The sequence below is a fragment of the Wolffia australiana genome, chromosome 6, assembly GCF_029677425.1.
Source record: "Wolffia australiana isolate 7733 chromosome 6, ASM2967742v1".
In the NCBI taxonomy this organism is placed as follows: domain Eukaryota; kingdom Viridiplantae; phylum Streptophyta; class Magnoliopsida; order Alismatales; family Araceae; genus Wolffia; species Wolffia australiana.
In genome coordinates, this window is record NC_135840.1 from 1,716,074 (window position 1) to 1,736,806 (window position 20,733).

Consider the following 20,733-nt stretch of genomic DNA (forward strand, 5'->3'; position numbering starts at 1 on the left):
AGAAACAGTAAAACATATTAATAAATTGTTTTAATTGAATTAAGTAAGAACAATTTTTATTTTAAGTAAACAAAATTACGTGATTTACTTAATAAAAATATTAATAAATATTTGTTAATTGAATTAAGTAAAAAAATTTTATTTTAAGCTAACAGAATTACGGGTTGCAGTTAATAAAAATACTAAGAATTTTAATGTTATCTTGGGAAAATTCATGGCATTTGATATTTAGTTAGTGGAATTAATAAATTAATGGAGTTTTCACTTTAAGAGAAGTAAGTCACGTGTTGTAGTTAGTGTATTAAGGAGGGGGGATGTGGTTAACAGAAATATTTATTAAGGTGTTGTCCGGAACAGAAAAAGTAAAACATATTAATAAATTGTTTTAATTGAATTAAGAAGTAAGAACAATTTTTATTTTAAGTAAACAAAATTACGTGATGTACTTATTAAAAATATTAATAAATATTTGTTAATTGAATTAAGTAAAAAAATTTATTTTAAGCTAACAGAATTACGGGTTGCAGTTAATAAAAATACTAAGAATTTTAATGTTATCTTGGGAAAATTCATGGCATTTGATATTTAGTTAGTGGAATTAATAAATTAATGGAGTTTTCACTTTAAGAGAAGTAAGTCACGTGTTGTAGTTAGTGTATTAAGGTGTGGATGTAGTTAACAGAAATATTTATTAACGTGTTGTACTGAACAGAAACAGTAAAACATATTATTAAATTGTTTTAATTGAATTAAGAAGTAAGAACAATTTTTATTTTAAAGTAAAACGAATTACGTGATGTACTTAATAAAAATATTAATAAATATTTGTTAATTGAATTAAGAAGTAAAAAAATTTATTTTAAGCTAACAGAATTACTGGTTGCAGTTAATAAAAATACTAAGAATTTTAATGTTATCTTGGGAAAATTCATGGCATTTGATATTTAGTTAGTGGAATTAATAAATTAATGGAGTTTTCACTTTAAGAGAAGTAAGTCACGTGTTGTAGTTAGTGTATTAAGGAGTGTGGATGTAGTTAACAGAAATATTTATTAACGTGTTGTACTGAACAGAAACAGTAAAACATATTATTAAATTGTTTTAATTGAATTAAGAAGTAAGAACAATTTTTATTTTAAGTAAACAAAATTCGTGATGTACTTAATAAAAATATTAATAAATATTTGTTAATTGAATTAAGTAAAAAAATTTATTTTAAGCTAACAGAATTACGGGTTGCAGTTAATAAAAATACTAAGAATTTTAATGTTATCTTGGGAAAATTCATGGCATTTGATATTTAGTTAGTGGAATTAATAAATTAATGGAGTTTTCACTTTAAGAGAAGTAAGTCACGTGTTGTAGTTAGTGTATTAAGGAGTGTGGATGTAGTTAACAGAAATATTTATTAACGTGTTGTACTGAACAGAAACAGTAAAACATATTATTAAATTGTTTTAATTGAATTAAGAAGTAAGAACAATTTTATTTTAAGTAAACAAAATTACGTGATGTACTTAATAAAAATATTAATAAATATTTGTTAATTGAATTAAGAAGTAAAAAAATTTATTTAAGCTAACAGAATTACGGGTTGCAGTTAATAAAAATACTAAGAATTTTAATGTTATCTTGGGAAAATTCATGGCATTTGATATTTAGTTAGTGGAATTAATAAATTAATGGAGTTTTCACTTTAAGAGAAGTAAGTCACGTGTTGTAGTTAGTGTATTAAGGAGTGTGGATGTAGTTAACAGAAATATTTATTAACGTGTTGTACTGAACAGAAACAGTAAAACATATTATTAAATTGTTTTAATTGAATTAAGAAGTAAGAACAATTTTTATTTTAAGTAAACAAAATTACGTGATGTACTTAATAAAAATATTAATAAATATTTGTTAATTGAATTAAGAAGTAAAAAAAAAATTTATTTTAAGCTAACAGAATTACGGGTTGCAGTTAATAAAAATACTAAGAATTTTAATGTTATCTTGGGAAAATTCATGGCATTTGATATTTAGTTAGTGGAATTAATAAATTAATGGAGTTTTCACTTTAAGAGAAGTAAGTCACGTGTTGTAGTTAGTGTATTAAGGAGTGTGGATGTAGTTAACAGAAATATTTATTAATGTGTTGTACTGAACAGAAACAGTAAAACATATTATTAAATTGTTTTAATTGAATTAAGAAGTAAGAACAATTTTTATTTTAAGTAAACGAAATTACGTGATGTACTTAATAAAAATATTAATAAATATTTGTTAATTGAATTAAGAAGTAAAAAAAAAATTTATTTTAAGCTAACAGAATTACGGGTTGCAGTTAATAAAAATACTAAGAATTTTAATGTTATCTTGGGAAAATTCATGGCATTTGATATTTAGTTAGTGGAATTAATAAATTAATGGAGTTTTCACTTTAAGAGAAGTAAGTCACGTGTTGTAGTTAGTGTATTAAGGAGTGTGGATGTAGTTAACAGAAATATTTATTAACGTGTTGTACTGAACAGAAACAGTAAAACATATTATTAAATTGTTTTAATTGAATTAAGAAGTAAGAACAATTTTTATTTTAAGTAAACAAAATTACGTGATGTACTTAATAAAAATATTAATAAATATTTGTTAATTGAATTAAGAAGTAAAAAAAAAATTTATTTTAAGCTAACAGAATTACGGGTTGCAGTTAATAAAAATAATAATAAATTTGTGTTAACTGAATTAAAGAGTAAATACAAATTTCATTTACGTGAACAAAGTTCCATGTTGTAGTTAGTGTATTTGGGAGCATAGATGTAGGTAACAAAAATATTAACTAACGTGTTGTAGTTATAAGAAACAGTAAAAAATAGTAATAAATAATTCTTAATTGAATTAAGAAGTGAAAACAATTTTTATTTTAAGCTAACAGAATTACGTGATGTATTTCATAAAAATAATAATAAATTTGCGTTAACTGAATTAAAGAGTAAATACAAATTTCATTTACGTGAACAAAGTCCCGTGTTGTAGTTAGTGTTTTTGGGAGCGTAGTCAGTGTATTTGGGAGCGTAGTTAGTGTATTTGGGAGCGTAGAAGTCACGTGTTGTAGTTAGTGTATTGAGGAGTGCAGATTTAGTTATTAAGAGTAACGAACATATTAAGTTAATTGAGTTTATGGTGTTTCATACATAGTTAATTGAATTAAGAACTGGAAACGATTTTCATTTCAAGCGAACATACTCACGGGTTGTAGTTAATTTTCATTTATGGCGTTTGATAGTTAGTGAATGGGATGAAGAAATTAATGGCAAGTGCATTCAACTATATTGTCGTAGTAAATTCGGGATATTTAATTACATGACTGGCCAGTGCATTAAAACTCTACTAATACAAAAGACACCATACAGTAGTGTTCGCCGGTATCCGGTTTTTCGATATTCGGTCAAAAAATTTACGGGTAGGCTATGAATGCAGCCATGTCAAAAAAACCTAAGCCCAACGTCTCTGTCAAAGATTTCTGCTCACCTGATCGTCACCTGCGTTGCATAAGAGAAGTGATAAGTAGTGATAAATATGTATAAATAACATTTGGTTGAGTTATGTGACGTGTACCTTGAGAACAGCTAACCCCACCATCTTCATCGTCCTCAATATCCTCGCCTAGCTCGACGTCATTGTACCAACGTTTGTTGTCCGCACGGAGCCAACACTTCACGGTGATGAGTGTTTCAATGCTTATCGGCGAGAGACGGGAACGCTTGTACGTGACAACAGCGTTGCCAACTGAGAACATGCGCCGTGGGGCGCTCGTCGACATACGGATAACAAGTCCTCGCGACGGCTGCAAGCAAGGAAACGCTCGCTTCGTTGCCCACCAAGACAGTGGAGTGTAGACACCCTCGTTCGGCACAGTCTCTGCAAGGAACAGGTCGAACTCATCCCAGGCCGACCACGTTGTCAACGGTGCCGGTTCCACGTGTCGCATAGTGGTGCTAAGCCACCCAACCAACTCTGCACCTCCTCGCCGCCCCCTCTGAGCGGCCATTCTCGGAACACGGCTCGACCTGTCACCGGGCAACAACGACTGACATTGAGAGAGGGAGAGCAGTAATAGAGTTCTGAAATTAAGAGATGGGGAAAAAAATAGTGATACGATATTGAAAGAGGAAGAAGTAAAATAGAGACATAAAATTGAGAGAGGGAGAAGAGAAATGGAGTTATAAAATTGAGAGAGGGAGAAGGAAAATGTAGTTATGAAATTAATAGATGGAGAAAATTAAAAGGAGATGAATTTGAGAGAGGGAGAAGAGAAATAGAGATATGAAATTGAGAGAGGGAGAGCAGTAATAGAGTTATGAAATTAAGAGATGGGGGAAAAAATAGTGAGATGATATTGAAAGAGGGAGAAGAGAAATAGAGATATGAAATTGAGAGAGGGAGAAGAGAAATGGAGTTATAAAATTGATTGAGGGAGAAGGAAAATGTAGTTATGAAATTAATAGATGGAGAAGTGAAATGGAGATATGAATTTGAGAGAGGGAGAAGAGAAAGAGAGATATGAAATTGAGACAGGGAGAAGTAAAATAGAGATATGAAACTGAGAGAGAGAGAGAAGAGAAATAGAGTTATGAAATTAAGAGATGGAGAAGTAAAATGGTCATATGAAATTGAGAGAGGGAGAAGTAAACTAGAGATATGAATTTGAGAGAGGGAGAAGAGAAATAGAGATATGAAATTGAAAGAGGGAGAGGAGTAATAGAGTTATGAAATTAAGAGGGGGAAAAAAATAGTGATATGATATTGAAAGAGGAAGATGTAAAATATAGATATGAAATTGAGAGAGGGAGAAGAGAAATGGAGTTATGAAATTAATAGATGGAGAAGTAAAATGGAGATATGAATTGGAGAGATGGAGAAGTAAAATGGAGATATGAAATTGAGAGAGGGAGAAGTAAAATAGGGATATGAAATTGAGAGAGGGAGAAGTAAAATAGAGATAGGAAATTGACAGAGATATGAAATTGAGAGAGGGAGAAAAAAAATAGAGATATGAAATTGAGAGAGGGAGAAGAAAAATAGATCTACGAAATTGAGAAAGGGAGAAGTAAAATAGAGATATGAAAGTGAGGGAGGGAGAAGAAAAATGGAGATATGAAATTGAGGGAGGGAGAAGTAAAATAGGGATATGAAATTGAGAGAGGGAGAAGAAAAATAGAGATAGGAAATTGACAGAGATATGAAATTGAGAGAGGGAGAACAAAAATAGAGATATGAAATTGAGAGAGGGAGAAGAAAAATAGAGCTACGAAATTGAGAAAGGGAGAAGTAAAATAGAGATATGAAAGTGAGAGAGGGAGAGGACGAAGAGAGATAGAAAATTGAGAGAGGACGAAGATAACGGGAGAGAAAAGATAGAGAAAAAGAGGAAGCTGAGAGGAAAGATAGAGAGAGAGCTGAAAGTCGACTTACCCCTGTTGCCTTCTGCCGCCGTTGCCCGTCGTTGCTCGCCGTTGCCCGCCGGTGCTCGCCGATGCCCGCTCCCGCCGTTTGCAGAAAACAAGGTTCAAAACTTTAAAAATTCGAAATACGTAACTTATATGAAATTTCATAAAAGAACTAACTTATATGAAATGTTTATGAAATTCGATGCTGATATCGAAAACCGATATCCGCATCCGATATCTGATACCGTCATCTGTCCCCCTGAGACGGGAGACGGATCACGGTATCGGACAGATATCGGTATCGGATATCGGCACTATAGCAACCGATATCCGATACCGATATCCGGTATCTGGATATCAGAAAAAACCGGCACCGGAAGTTTTCGGTACCGGCATCCGTCCAGCATCCGTCCCGATACCGGTATCCGGTACCGGCATCGGGACGGGCGAACACTAGCATCAGCTGTCTGGTTTCCCTCTCTCAGCTGATGACGAAAGCACGCGATACGCGAGCAGCACCGCATGATGTCATTCCACGCTCGACGTAGTTGCCACTAGGAGCATGTGCCTATACGAAACATATCAACTAATATCTGTGAGTCTGATTCCACGACGATATTATGAAGGTTCCGTTCCTCACAGAGGAGGAGACCATCACGTATCGCCATAGCCTCGGCTACTGTATTAGTTTGTACGCCATAAAAAGAAGAGAAGGCAAGAAAGAGGCTCCCTGTGTGATCGCGGAGGACGCCTCCGCCCCCTCCTGGCCCTGGGTTCCCTTTCGCCGCACCATCCACATTCAGTTTGAGAAAGCCTACTGGCGGTGGGAGCCAATAAACTACTCGATACTGGATGCGGGTGGCGAGGGGGGTCACCGAGATGCCAATAGAGCGGAGGAGGTCGCATGCAAGTGGTGATCGGCTGTCTCGCGGTGTGAGGAGAGGCTGAATGCGTCGAAGCCACAGCTGAACTCGACGCCTGATGTCCACAACTCGCATAGGTGTACCTGCAAAACGAGACGAATTTCGCCGTTTCCAAATCTCCCATAGAAGATAAGCTATGGTAATGGGGAGGATGGGGCTTCGTGCAGAGCGAGTCGGCGAGAGGATAAACTTGTCGAAACACTCAAAAGGTGTCAAAGGACGAAGACAGTCGGTGATGAGACGCCAGCAATCCACTGCCGCCTCGCTATGGAAGAAAAGATGATCTATCGTCCCTGTGTGCGGGAGAGTGGGGCAGTAGTGGCAGCGCGAACTAAGAGAACAGCCTATCCGAGCCACTCGGTCGTCAGTCGGGAGGCCTCGCTGAAGGAGTCTCCAAAGGAAAAAGGAGACACATGTATGGATCGCCGGATGCCAAATGCGCGGACCCCAGTGCTGTGGGGGAGATTTCACACGGAAATGCTCCCACGAGGATCGACACGTGTATGCTCCATGGGGTGTGAGTGTCCAAATGGCACAATCAGGACTAAGGTCAAGAGGGGTAGTCTGGACCTCGGATAAAGTGGCCAAGGGAAGGCCGTGCTGCTCCCATAGGTGTGGTGTGTTGCTTCTAAGCAACTGGGCCACTATGAGGCGCACACGGTGTGGTACGAACTGAGGATGAGAAGCGAGCGTCGCATCAGCATGCCAGGTGTCGTACCAAGCGCTAATGTCACCTCGGCCAATGTGCCAACGGGTCATGTGACTCATCTCAAGCCAGTGGCGCTGCCATGTCCGCCATCGCTTGGTGCCCCGAATATCAAGCTCTCGTCGGGCTTATTCTTTGTATTTAGCTAAGATGAAACTCCCCAAAGGGGAGTGGGTGGTACGCATACGCCATACCAGTTTCTTTTGAAGCATGTCTTGGACATCCGAGAGGCATCTGATCCCTAGACCCCCTTCGAGCGTCGGCCGACACACTTTCTACCAAGAAACCCAATGGTGACGTCGCTCCCCCTCGAAATGACCAGACCATAAGAAGCGTGCACATAGGCGTTCGACAGAGCGGAGAACCGTAAGTGATAGTGAGTGGACCACCAAAGTGTGTAGCGGGATACTCATGAGGACATGTCGTATTAGTTGGATGCGGCCTCCAGGGGAGAGGAAACGTAGTTTCCATCCCTCTAGTTTCTTCCTTAGCTTGCCTAGCACGGCATCAAAATAATGATGACAAGCAGGGCCAAGGAAGATAGGGCATCCAAGGTAGTCGAATGGAAGCTGTCCTCGTGAGTATCGTGTGGAGTGCTGAATGATCTCAGAGCGCCTCATAGTGGTGGACGGACCCACAATAAAGCTGCTCTTTGAAGCGTTGACGAGTTGGCCGGAGGCTTGCTCGTACGCTGTAAGGACACTCATAAGTTCCTTGATGGATTTTTTAGATCCATTAAGGAATAGGATGGCATCATCAGCAAATAAGGAGTGAGAGATGATCGGGCAACCTCTCTTTGTAAAGTACGGTTGGATGAGGCCTTGAGTGATCGCCCGTGTGAGCGATCGGCTAAAGACCTCCTCCATCAATATAAAGAGGATGGGTGAGATAGGGTCACCTTGCCTGAGTCCCCGCGTAGCCTTGAAAAATCCGGTGGAATTTCCATCCATCAAGAGGGAGAAGTGATTCTCCCTGATGCAAGCATCAACCAGTGCGATGAACGCATCCGTGAAACCAAAGCGGCGCAACACTTCGAGGAGGAAGTTCCACTCAACTTGATCAAAGGCTTTCTCCATATCAAGCTTGATGATGACGTTAGAGCCCGGAATATGAGTGTATATCGACTGGGCTAGCTCGTGTACTAGTGTGATGCTGTCATGGATCTGTCGACCCTTGACAAAGCCACACTATTGCTAGATAAGTCTATCAAGGAAGCGTCCAAGTCGATTTGTAATGATCTTTGATGCAACTTTATAGCATACATTACAAAGACTGATTGGACGAAAGTCACGGAAGGTAGTGGGGGTATCCACTTTCGGAATAAGCGCCAAAAAAGTAGATTTCCAACTCTTTGCGAAGACTTTACGTCGGAACGCTTCCTTGATAGCTAGGACCAAGTCGGTGCCTACCACATCCCAGCACGCCGTATAGAATTCGGCAGTGAAGCCATCGGGTCCTGGGGCTTTGTTACAGCCCAAGGAGAACACTACCTCTTTGATCTCCGCGCGCGTTGGGGTAGCTAGCAAAAGTGCATTTTCCCGGTCGGTCACTAAGGGGGGGATGGAGGTGAGAATATCCTCGGTCATAACAGTGGGCTGCGAGGAGAGGAGGGAGTGATAGTACTCCACGCTTGCACCTGCTAGCTGGATAGGGTCATGTCCATGCTTTTCGAGGAGGGTCATATAGTTCGGGTGGGCTCTGTGACGGATCGAGGCGTGAAAGAAACGTGTGTTCCTATCACCCTCTCGCAGCCATTGGATACGCGATTTTTGGAGATAAAAAATCTCCTGTCGTCGCATAGCATCCTCCAGTTGCTCTCTAAGTCGTAGCTGTCGCTCCCCCATATCATCTGTCCAACACTCTTGTAGGTGACGGTCGACATCGACCAATTTTTGTTTAAGCTCCTCTACCGAGGAATGGACGTCTCCAAAGACATGGCGGTTCCACCATTTGAGGTGGAACTTGAGGTTGCGCAGACGGTAACTAAAGTTTTCCATAGGTGACGTAGAAATGGAGCCGTGCCAATGACTACGTACATATCTATGGAAATCACTATGCTCTAACCACATGGTTTGGAAGTAGAATGGGGGGCGGCGGATCCGATGACTCGAATTCGGGAGGAGGAGAATCGGTGTGTGGTCCGAGTAAAGTCTCGGAAGGAGCTCTACCGTGAGAGTGCACTGCATCAATGCGGAGCTATTCGTGAAACAGCGGTCAAGACGTTCGTATATACGCGCATCCGCTTGGCTTTCATTGTACCAAGTCCACTTCTCCCCAGTGGTAGGTGGTTCCACTAAACAAGTGGTGTGAATAAAATCATTGAAGGCTTGCATAGAGCGTAGCCGAGGTGGGCGGCCCCCTTTGCGCTCGCTAATGTCCCGTATGTAGTTGAAATCTCCGGCTATAAACCAAGGGAGGTCAACTAATTGCGAGTGAGTGTGAATATGGTGGGCGAGTTCTTCCCAGAGGGCCTCCTGCTCAGTTTGTCTATGCGGAGCATACACAATGGTAAGTAGATAAGGCTTTGGGGAGCACAACACGTCAAAGGTGACGTATTGTGTTCCTTTGGCCAAGAGTGCGATCGAATAATCTCGCTTCCAAAGAAGTCAGATTTTATTTGATGGATGACAGTAAGCATGATCCATCCCAAGTTTCCTCGCGATGGTTGGGGGCTGATCCGATGTAAGCATCGGCTCGAGTAGCCCCACGATGCCTAATCTATGCCTAGTAATAAGGGAAAGTAGATGGGTTTGGGTGAGAGGGTCACCTATCCCTCTACAGTTCCAAACAAGACTTGGAATCATAAGTCTATCGGCTCGCGTGACACACCCGAGATCGGGTGTAGTACGTGTGGCGTGAAGGTGGGGGGGGATGCATGTGAACGACGTCTCGAGCCAGGAGGGGTATCCACATCCGAGTCCTCAGAGAGGGAGATATCATCCTCCGCGCTGGTGGAATCCCGACCGCTAGTACTGCTAGCACTGCCCTCCGAGCTAGTGGAAGGGGCTTGACAGTTTGTCAAGCGTTCCACTTGTTCAGAAGGAATATGCGATGGGTGGAGGGGGGGTGTGGGGGCGGGGGAAGGACGTGGAGGGTGTAGAGGGGTGAGGGAGGGGGCGGGAGCGGGTGCGGGGGGGGTGGTGGGGATGGGGGGGGCGAGTGTGGGAGGGGAGGGGGCGGGAGCGGGTGCGGGAGGGGTGGTGGGGATGGGTGCGGGGGATGATGTAGGGGGGGTGGGGATGGATGCGGGAGCAAGGTGAGAAGAAGAAGAGGGGTTGGGTGTGGGAGTGTAGGAAGGACGTGGTGATGGGGAGGATAGCGAGGCGATAGGCGTGGCAGAAGAAGGCGTGGGGAGCGGGGCAGGTGATCGAGGAGGGGTGGTAGATCGGGTGGGGGAAGAGGTGACGCTAGCCTCGGGGGCATCTTGGACCATTAGTAGGGCGAAAGAGTTCGAGGTACGCATGTCCTCGCTTACCTCCTTACCCTTGCGGGAGGAGGGAACTCTAGTGCGTGGTGGGGATTTGGGGCGCTTCTCAGCACCCTTCCTCAGCCACTGGGAAGTAGCGGGGGAAGGCTTAGCCACCCGGGGATTGGTAGGCCCGCTAGGTCGTGGGGGCGGAGGTGGTGCAATGGTGGGCTGCACCGATGTAACCACAGGTCGGGAACTGAGGGGCGGTTTCGCGCGTCGCCCTTGGGTGTCGGAGATAGTGGCTGCAATGTAATCATTGTAAGCCAAGGGCGAGAGATATTCCTCCTCCGTGGGGGTAGTCTGCGTCGCCTTTTGGCGACATGTATGGAGGGTATGTCCTAGGACAATGCAGTGTGTGCAAAACCTCGGGAGATTTTCGTACACCATAGTCTGACGGATCAGCTCATCTCCATTCCAGATGAGTATCATGCGGTGGAGAGGGGCGAGTAGGTCTATCTCTACACATACTCGTGCATATCCAGGATGGCTAAAAAGTTGGACATCTTTGTCCGCTCGTATGAAAGTGCCGACCATACTAGCTAGAGATTCTAAAGCCGCGGGTGTAAACAAATGTGGTCGCAGGCCAGGAAAGCCTATCCACACCGAGACGGAATGGGGAGAAATATCACGTGAGTTCCCTGACTGCTCGGCCACCCAGCGAAAGGTATGCATCGTTGAGTCTTTGATCGTCCATGTCGTACGACTCCAGGCCCGTCGGAAGTCATCCTCAAGCTCGAAGCGAATGAATACACTCCGGTGATTCCGTGCTCCAATGACCACCGATCCAAGGAAGTTGCCGGGTGCTGTGTATACTCTCGTGATGTCATCGATGAGCGGCCGCTTCGTCGTGAACCGCCCTATCAGCGTGTAGGCAAACGGCGATGCCATACGTGTTACCTCCTCCTTGGAGAAGGTAACCAAGAGAACACCCTCTGTGTCAATATAACCCCTAGGGGGGATCGAGTTGTCATAAAGAGGGGGAAGAGTAGGCTTTGGGAGTGAGGTAGTGGGTGGTGTAAGTGTGACGGCCGCCACCCTCGCTGCCCAAGTCGTAGTCGGGAGTGATTCTATGCCGTTAGTAGTGGCCGCCTTGGGGGGAGCCTCGTTCACCGAGGTAGGGGGGACCTGGTCTCTCATGTCCGGACGATGTGAAGGTGTGGACGATGCGGTACTATGGTTGACCAAATCTCGTGTCCGGACTCAGCTCTGGTTGACCGTGCCGTCTCGGTCAACTTGAACCAAGTTGACCGAGTCATCACGGTCAATATTGACCATCTGATCAGTTCCTGATAAGTTGACTAGATGATCAGTATTGATCGGGCGGTCAATGTTGACCAGGTGGTCAGCGTTGACCGTGGAGTCAACTCTGGGGTCAAGCATGAGTGAGTGCGTCAAGTCACCTGGTTCATCAATGAAATCAAATCGAGGATTGACCGAGTCAGCCACTGGATCCGAGTTGACCACGGAGTCAACTTTGACCACATTGACCAAGGGGTCATCATGGTTTTGGTTGACCATGGGGTCAACCGACTCATCATGGGACATGTTGACTTGGTCAACCAGGTTGATTTGGTCAGCCAGGTTGACTTTAACCTCGTGGACCGAGTCAACAAGGTGGATGCAGTCATGCATGACCGAGTTGACTCGGTCTGTGTTGACCGAGTTGACCCGGTCGACTCGGTCAGTCTTGGCCGGTTCGACCGGGTCGGCTGGATGAGAGTTGATCGGATCGACTCGTTGTTGGACGGCCGAGTCGACCAGGTCGACTCGGCAGTCCGCGACCCGGTCGATTTGGGTGGGTTGGACCGAGTAGACCAGGTCGACTCGGCCAATACTCGTCGGGTTGCCACGTACCGAGTCATCCGAGTCGACGTAGTCGACTCGGACTGACTTAGCAGACGTGGCGTCCACCTATACTGGGCCAGACGGCTTCGCTGACGTGGGCGATCCTTGACCGTTCATCGCAAGATCCGGCGACGAATCGAGTGGTTGAGAGGCTTTGGAACAGTCAAAGATGGCGGGCGGTAGAGATGTGTCAGAGAATAATGGCGTTGGCGGTGTGGACCGGTCAGAAATTGCGGGCGGCAGCGGTAAGCTGACCGCCAACGGTAATTTTATTTGAAGAAGCGTAGGGTCCATCGATGGTCCATCGATCGGACCGTCTTATCGCGACACGTGTCACCTTGGACGGTCTGGATTTCTGGACAAATGATGCCCTCATTAATGGTGGCAGAGTACGGCGACAATTCTAAATTTTTTGTGGTTTTGTTGAATTTTTTGTTTTTTTTGTTTTTCATTTTTTTCCAGCGTTGGATCCATCCTGGCTGTCGTTTCCGACGGCCTGGATGAATCCACGCGAGGGGGAATCCAAGCGACCAATATCTGACGTGTTAAACACGTCAAATGAGGTGCCTGCGTGGTCCCGCTGGCTGCCCGGCGTGTTGGACACGTCAGGCGGCCAGCTCGGGGGCGATGATGACTCAGCGGCCCGCATGGGATTGCGGGCCGCGGTGGTTTCTTTTGAATAATTCGGCGAAAACGATGGAAAGAAACCACTAATTACATAATAAAAAATAACAAAATTAAAAAACTAATGATACCTTCCTGTTCTCCTCCTCAAGACGATCAATTCAAGCCCAAATTTGATCGTATTTCGATGTCTGTAGCATCTAAATTTCGGAAAATAAAAATCGGGAATGAAAACTCACCTCTGACCTTGAAATTCCTCTAAAACGAGCTATAGTGATCCGTTTGAGGCGATTTTTGAGTCGATTCCAATAGATTGCGCCCTTCCGAATCCAATGAGACCAGTTTCAGCTCATTCCGAGATCAGATGAGAAAGTTATGAACAAATCGCTGGTTTCGGAGGAGAGAGAAGCTCTGTCCTTATCTCTCCATATCACAAATTCCAGTTTCTCTCTACCTCTCTTTTTCTCTTTTATCCAAGTTTTCTAACTGGAGTTTAAGCTTCAACACTCTCTCTTCCTCTCTCTCTGCTTCTCTTTCTCCCTTTTCCAATTCTTCTAAGTGGATTTTAAGCTTCAACACTCTCTCTTCCTCTCTCTCTACTTCTCTTTCTCCCTCTTCCAATTCTTCTAACTGGAGTTTAAGCTTCAACACTCTCTCTTCCTCTCTCTACCTCTCTTTCTCTCTCATCCAATTGTCCTTTCCTTTATAAGAGTCCAAGCTTCAATGCCCTCTCTCTTTCTCTCTCTACTTCTCTTTCTCTCTCATATAATTCTCTCCCCGCTCGATCTCATCCATTCTCTCTCCTCTCCCCACAGTTATGGCTGTTTCTTGGCGGGATCGACGGTCGATATCGCGGGCCCAAGTCCGGGTCCATGGTCCCGCACGGGGTCCATCAGATCGACGGCGGTGATTGCGACAACGCGTCCTTAAAAAAGGAGGGCCCAACTCCAATAATTTAAAATACAGGACCCTACGAGCATCTACTCGTCTGACACCTTTCCTTTATAAATAGGGAAAAAAAAACTCAGAAAGAATGATGAAGAGAGAGAGTAGAGAGAGAAACTAGAGAGAGAGAGTAGAGAGAGAAACTAGAGAGAGAGAGAGAGAGAGAGATGGAGATGAACAGTAGAGTGGATCGAGCGGGAGACGAGCTGCAGAGGAGGAGCAGGTACTTGACAAGCTTAGTGCAGCAGCAGAGGAGGAGGAACGGCAGCGGAGGAGAGGAGAGCGCGAGATCGGACGGCGGAGGAGAAGTGGTGGTGGTGGTGAAGGAACAGGGGCCGTCGGATGAGAAGAGGAAGAGGATTGTCGATTCCGGCAGCGTTCGCGTTAGGGCGGCGGATATGCCCGCCGAGTTGCAGAGGCGCGCTTTCAAATGCGCGAGGCAGGTGCTCGGGAGCATGCCCAAGCTCGACAGCAAGCGCCTCGCTCTTACCCTCAAGAAGGTTTCTCCATTCAATCCCTTTGTTGTTGATTTTTTCTTTTTTTTTTGAAAAAGAATGGTTGTTGATTGTTTGCTTTCTTTTTTCTTCCTGTGATGGAAATTTCTGTTTTTTGATGATTTTTTTGGTGAAATTGCTATTTAGTATGTGATGAAATTGCAGAGTGGCTCACAAGTCAAACAAAATTAGGTTGATCGGACTTCTCTGTGACAATGTCATAAAGACAGTTGAGAATTTTTTTCTTCAAAAAAAAAAAAGAGAATTGAGAATTCTGCTATTCTTTTGATTGAAGCGCCTCACTGCTACCCTGAAGAAGGTTTCTCCATTCAACCCCTTTGTTGTTGATTTGTTTTTGTTTTCAAAAAGAATGGTTGTTGATTGTTTGCTTTCTTTTTTCTCCTGTGAGGGAAATTTCTGTTTTTTTATGGTTTTTGGGTGAAATTGCTGTTAATTTTGTGATCGAATGACGGAGTGGTCCGCAAGTCAAACAAAATTAGGTTGATCGGACTTCTCAGTGACAATGTCATTAGGACAACTGAGAATTTTTCTCTTCTTTTGATTGAAGCGCCTCACTGTTACCCTGAAGAAGGTTTCTCCATTCAATCCCTTTGTTGTTGATTTTCTTTGTTTTTTCTTTTTTTGATAAAGAATAGTTGTTGATTGTTTGCTTTCTTTTTTCTTCCTGAGAGGGAAATTTCAGTTTTTTGATATTTTTTGGGTGAAATTGCTGTTTATTTTGTGATCAAATAACGAAGAGTGGCTCGCAAGTAAAACAAAATTAGGTCGATCGGACTTTTCAGTGACAATGTCATTCAGACAATTGAGAATTTTTCTCTTCTTTTTATTGAAGCGCCTCACTCTGACCCTGACGAAGGTTTCTCCATTCAATTCCTTGGTTGTTGGTTGTTTGCTTGTTTTTTTTAAAAAAAATGGGTCGTTGATTATTGCTTTTTCCTTCTGGGCGGGAATTTCCGTTTTTTGATGAACTTTTTGGTGAAATTGCTACTTTTTTGTGATCAAATAGCAAATAAATAAATTGCAGAGCGGCTGACCCATCAAACAGAAAGAGGTTGATCGTACTTCTCAATGACAATTTCATAAAGAAAATTGAGAATTTTGCTCTTCTTTTGATAGAAGCGCCTTGCTCTTGACCTGAAGAATGTTTCTCCATTGAATTCCCTGTTTGTTGATTTTTGCGTCGTTTTTTCTTCCTGTGCGTAAAATCTCCTTTTTTTGATGAATTTATGGAGAAAAATAATGCTGGGAAATGAAAAGAGTCAAGGCTGGTTCGTGTAGTGTTTGGTATTTAATTTGGTGGAATTTCCTTATAGTATATGATCAAATAGCAGAGATGCTCGCCCTTCAAACAAAAAGAGGTTGATCATACTTCTCGACGATGATCTCAGAAAGAAAAATAAGAAATTTGCTCTTCTTTTGATTGAATAACCTTTTTTCCTGCGTTATTTCTTAGTTCTCTCCATCAATTTCCTGTGATAAATTTATTTTGGAGTTTATATTACTGGGAAATGGGAAGGGTTATTCAAGACGGGTTCATGTTGTGTATGATGGAAATACGATATTATTTTACCTTATCTCAGTGTTTATTTGATGAAATTGAGATTTAGTTTTAATGTTTCAAAGGAAATAACAAAAGGGTTGATCATACTTCTGAATGGCAGCCTCGCAAAGGAAAATATAAATTGTTCTCATCTTTGGATTGAAAACTGCTCATCAGGAATTATTATGAAATCCCATTACATGTGAATTGGTGATAATGTTTCCTCTCACTTGTGGAAGGAATCACCTTTTTCTTATTCTGCTAATATCTTTCATTTTACTTTTCATAAGAAATTAACTATTAGGAAATTCGATGACCTAAAATTGTAGGATTATTCATTTGGTAGAATTGCATGTTTTTTTTCCTCGGATAATACCACTGAGTACATAGTTTCAGTGTGTTTCCAAGATTTATGTCACAAGACGTTAAAGAAAGAGAAATCGGATATTATGAACATCAAGAAGCAAGAATGATACTCCTGGATATGTAATAGTTTGATCTAATTTATTCAACTAGTATCCAATTCTAGACGATCCATGAGTCCCTCTGGTCATGAAAGCTGATTATATACCTTCTTCTATTCCGAATTGAAATGGATGCTCATAAATGATGAATCATCTCCCTAAAGGATGAAGATCTCATGCAGAATTATAATGATTATATTTTTCTTATTTTCTTTCAGGACTTTGACTCCACGTTCGGTCCAGCGTGGCACTGCATAGTCGGCACGAGCTTCGGCTCTTACGTCACTCACTCGCGGGGTGGTTTCCTCTATTTCTCTGTGGATAAGGTCCACATTCTTCTCTTCAGGACCGCATTGGAGCCCTTAGGAAAATAATCTCCTGCTGGCGTTTGAATTCTTTTGTGCACATTTTTTCACCTTCTAATCTATCATATTTTAGATAGATTCTTATTGGGTCAGAGTCTCTATGATTGAGGACGCAGGTAACAATTTTTTATTCCAAATAGACAGCCCCTGCCGTGAATATAATCTTGGGGGCTCAGCAGAATTCATCAGAAATTGGGGATGGTTCAATGCTTTAAAATTTTGAATTTTTTTTTTCATAATTTTATGCCCAGTCTGAGGTGCACAAAAGAATGGTGAATATATCATTTTATCACTTTTGGATAGATCTCTAGTTTATGTGAAATTTTTTTTGGTCATAAATAGATGTATATTAGGCATGAAACAAGAGACCTATCATAATGTGATTCTTTTCTTGAGGGTACTTCAGAATCCATCTGAAGTAGAAGTTGCAAGTGGTATAAGATAACTATCTATACGGGTTGAGGAAAGTGATTTTGTTGAAATCAAAGAAGAAACATGCTAATTCATCAGTATATCTTTTTTCCCCTCTTATAGGATACTTATTTATATATTAATGAGAATAATTTTTTTCATTATGAAGTATGAAGTGCAATAAATTGGTAGAGTAAGTCAGTAAAACAATACTAATCCATGAATGTACATTTTTTACTAGGTGAGGGATATATCTCTAAGTTTGCATGTTAATTCCTATCCCCAATATTAATATACATCCATGCATGCTGATCCATCTGTCACAGATAGTTGGGTAGAGCCTGTCTATCTAAATACCACCATAATTAAGATAAGCTATTATGTTGCTGTCTAATCTTTATAGTTACACAGTTCAAAACAGCCACATTTTTTTTCAAGAAAACCAATTAATTTATTTGGAATGCAGCATATCCTCAAGTTTGGAGAGGTTATGCTGCATATAAGGGTTTTATTTTCCCTCATGTTTAATATCTTAGCATATGCGAAACTATCTACCTTTTCGTATTTAGATCTGTAAATCAGTGAACCATATTGGGTCAAGAAGCTTACGACCCTTCAGGTTTCGATGAGTTTTATGAATTCAAAACTCAACAGTACAATATCATTCATATATTTTATGAATCTTCAATTCACTAATTCCAAGATTTTATATTGATGCATGTTGAACTAAGAGGGGGTGAATTAGTTCTACTTCTTTTATTTATATAGATTCCTTCTTTAACTCTCTCTTACTTCACTCAAGGGACAATAAATTTTTACCCTGCTTCGGGGCACTAATGTGCCCTTACTGCAGCCGCACCTCGCCCGAGGAGTCGCCCTGACTCCACTAATCACTTTGGCAAATGCAAAGTGAGAAAAACTGTTCGCGATGTACAATCGCTCGCACTGATCTCAAGTAATCAAACACTAAAAACACTTGCTCGGTGCCAACGTCTTCCTCGACCTCAATCGAGTGCCTTCTCAGCTTCCAGCAACGTTCTGAGCCTCTCCTCAGTCCACTCTGTGCTGACGAAGTCCTCACGTCTCAGGCCACCATCCCGTGTTCAAGTGGATGTGATCTTTCTCCTGTTAGTGCACTTCCCTGAAAAGCAATATAATGACAATATCTTTGTTGACCTTAAGTCAACTTTTCTCCTAACCCTAGTTTTCTCCTAAATTCTGTTTTTCAACTTTCAAGTCACAAATCGTGTATCAAATGTCAATTGATGTCAACTACCAATGGATATGATCAAATGCAATCAAAATCTAAACTTATATCAACTGGTAATAATTCTTCTCAATTGTAATAAGATAGTCCAATGAGATCAATTGATGTTTACTAATATCAGAAATATTCAAAGTAGACAATCAGATCAATCAATATTAAAGATCAATTGTCTTAACTCAAGTTAAATGTGATTTAACAAATATCAATTCAAATAAAGTAATTATAGTGAGTCTGCTCGAATGTGATTTAGAAATCTCAAATAAAATCAAACAATTTCACTGTGTAAATCCTGATCGAATGTGATTTAGAAAATATCAATTCAAATCAAATAGTTATATCAATTCTGATCCAATGTAGTTAGATGATATCAATTTAAATCAAACACTTATATCAATTATGATCCAATGTAGTTAGATGATATCAATTTAAATCAAACACTTGTATCAAATCTGATCAGTTATAGCAAAGATATATCAATTCAATTCCAATAGGTATATCAATTATGATCGAATATATATATATATGGGAGATATCCAATGTATTTGAATTTGCGAGTTAATGCATTCAAGAAATCGATTTAGATAGTTATTTAAATTTCATCCAATCTAAAATTCAAATTCAAGTTTACAAGATGAATGAATAATTTTCGAATTGAATTTCTTATATCTGAAGAAAACTGAATTTCACGAACGTTACTTAAAATCAATTAGAATTAGGGCGCCTAAAATATTCCAGTATTTTGAAATCGAATTCAAAACTAATTTGAATTAATCAAAGAATTCAAATAGATTTAAAGCTGTCAATATATTCAATAATCAAGAAGTCCAAGAAAGTTGGTTATATGATTTCAAATAATTGCAAACATCAAAATCGAATTGAATTTTATATCAATTAACTATGTAGTAAAAAGCGATTTAATCTTTAATCTTTATCAATCAAGATTTTAATTATATTTTATACTTGATTTCACATAATCAAGAAACCAAAAACAACTTGTTATTTAGATTTCAGAAATCCAAGATCAAAATCAGTTTTTCAAATTATGAATGTTCAAATTTCGATTTTAGATTCTAACTTACGAAAGTCAATGAATTTCAAGAACCCTCAAATTAATTTCAACAGAAATCAAGAAATTGGTATCTTGATTTCAAGAAATCAAGAAATTGGTATCAAGAACCTTCAACAAGATATGGAACAATCTAACCAGGATTTTCTTGAAGAATCAGTAATCACAAACATGCAGATGATGACATCAATTAATTTCAACAGAAATCAAGAAATTGGTATCTTGATTTCAAGAAATCAAGAAATTGGTATCAAGAACCTTCAACAAGATATGGAACAATCTAACCAGGATTTTCTTGAAGAATCAGTAATCACAAACATGCAGATGATGACGTCCACCAGTCTTGAATTTCCTCACCACCAGCCAGAACTTTCAAGAACTTTCAGTTGAGAGAGAGAGAGATCACGATTTTTCAAGAGAAGAGAGAGAATGAGCACCAAAAAGAATACCTTAGAAAGAGGCTACATTGGATATTTATAGCCTTCAACTGTTATTGGGCCCAATTTTTCTTGTCTTATTGGGCTTCTACCTTAATTATAAACTTATAATCCCTAATATACTCCATCACATATTTATCTAATAAATGTCTATATATTACTACTATATTCAACTACTTAATTAATTTCATTAAATATCTATTATATTAAATCATCAAAATCCTTTTCCTAACAATGCATGATATTTTAACAGATCCATTTGTCATTGAAGATATCAATGAGTCAAACATCGTTGGAGTATTTGATGAATGTTCAATGTATGCTCAAAGGCAAGAAAACCCTCATGCAGGGCATGAAAAATTCTACTTTCTTATAGCCACCTAGATACACTCTTTTAAGAATGAAAAACTAGACTTTGACTTCTCATATGTATATGTTGGCATAGTTAGTTGAACTTTGACTAGCTTTGGATGTCTCAATTCTTCAAAATATGAATAAAAAAATTGCATGAATCAGTTAGATATGAAATTTTGAACGAAACTAGCCTTAGTACAAGTAAATTCAAACAAGAGAGAGAGAGAGAGATAACATTTACTGTATTAAAAAAAATAAACTTATGGAAAGGTTCAACAATGGACAATATTTTGATGATTTCATGTCTAATTTTCATATTTCTGTACACACATTTGAAAAAGGTTATCATTAAATAATGTCAGATGTTTTCTAA

The 20,733-nt window shown here is 40.5% G+C and overlaps 2 protein-coding genes and 1 long non-coding RNA gene across 3 annotated transcripts; 1 reads left to right on the forward strand and 2 right to left on the reverse strand.

The window, feature by feature from the left end:
* Positions 1 to 3,354: 3,354 nt before the first annotated feature.
* LOC144704681 (uncharacterized) lies at positions 3,355 to 3,769 on the reverse strand. Its single transcript, XR_013581887.1, has 2 exons — positions 3,598 to 3,769; positions 3,355 to 3,521 (listed from the first exon to the last, which is right to left on the reverse strand). It is a non-coding gene; the product is annotated as an uncharacterized LOC144704681 (long non-coding RNA).
* An 86-nt stretch (positions 3,770 to 3,855) lies between these two features.
* On the reverse strand, positions 3,856 to 11,664 carry LOC144704376 (uncharacterized). Its single transcript, XM_078576788.1, has 2 exons — positions 5,455 to 11,664; positions 3,856 to 4,049 (listed from the first exon to the last, which is right to left on the reverse strand). The coding sequence occupies exon 1, from the start codon at positions 11,662 to 11,664 to the stop codon at positions 9,859 to 9,861; it is 1,806 nt and encodes a 601-aa protein (XP_078432914.1). The 3' UTR covers positions 3,856 to 4,049; positions 5,455 to 9,858.
* Positions 11,665 to 14,017: 2,353 nt separating this feature from the next.
* LOC144704377 (uncharacterized) lies at positions 14,018 to 16,901 on the forward strand. The gene is made up of 2 exons (XM_078576789.1): positions 14,018 to 14,441; positions 16,679 to 16,901. Exons 1-2 carry the CDS (start codon positions 14,109 to 14,111, stop codon positions 16,832 to 16,834), a joined length of 489 nt encoding a protein of 162 aa, XP_078432915.1. The 5' UTR covers positions 14,018 to 14,108; the 3' UTR covers positions 16,835 to 16,901.
* The last annotated feature ends 3,832 nt before the right edge of the window (positions 16,902 to 20,733 follow it).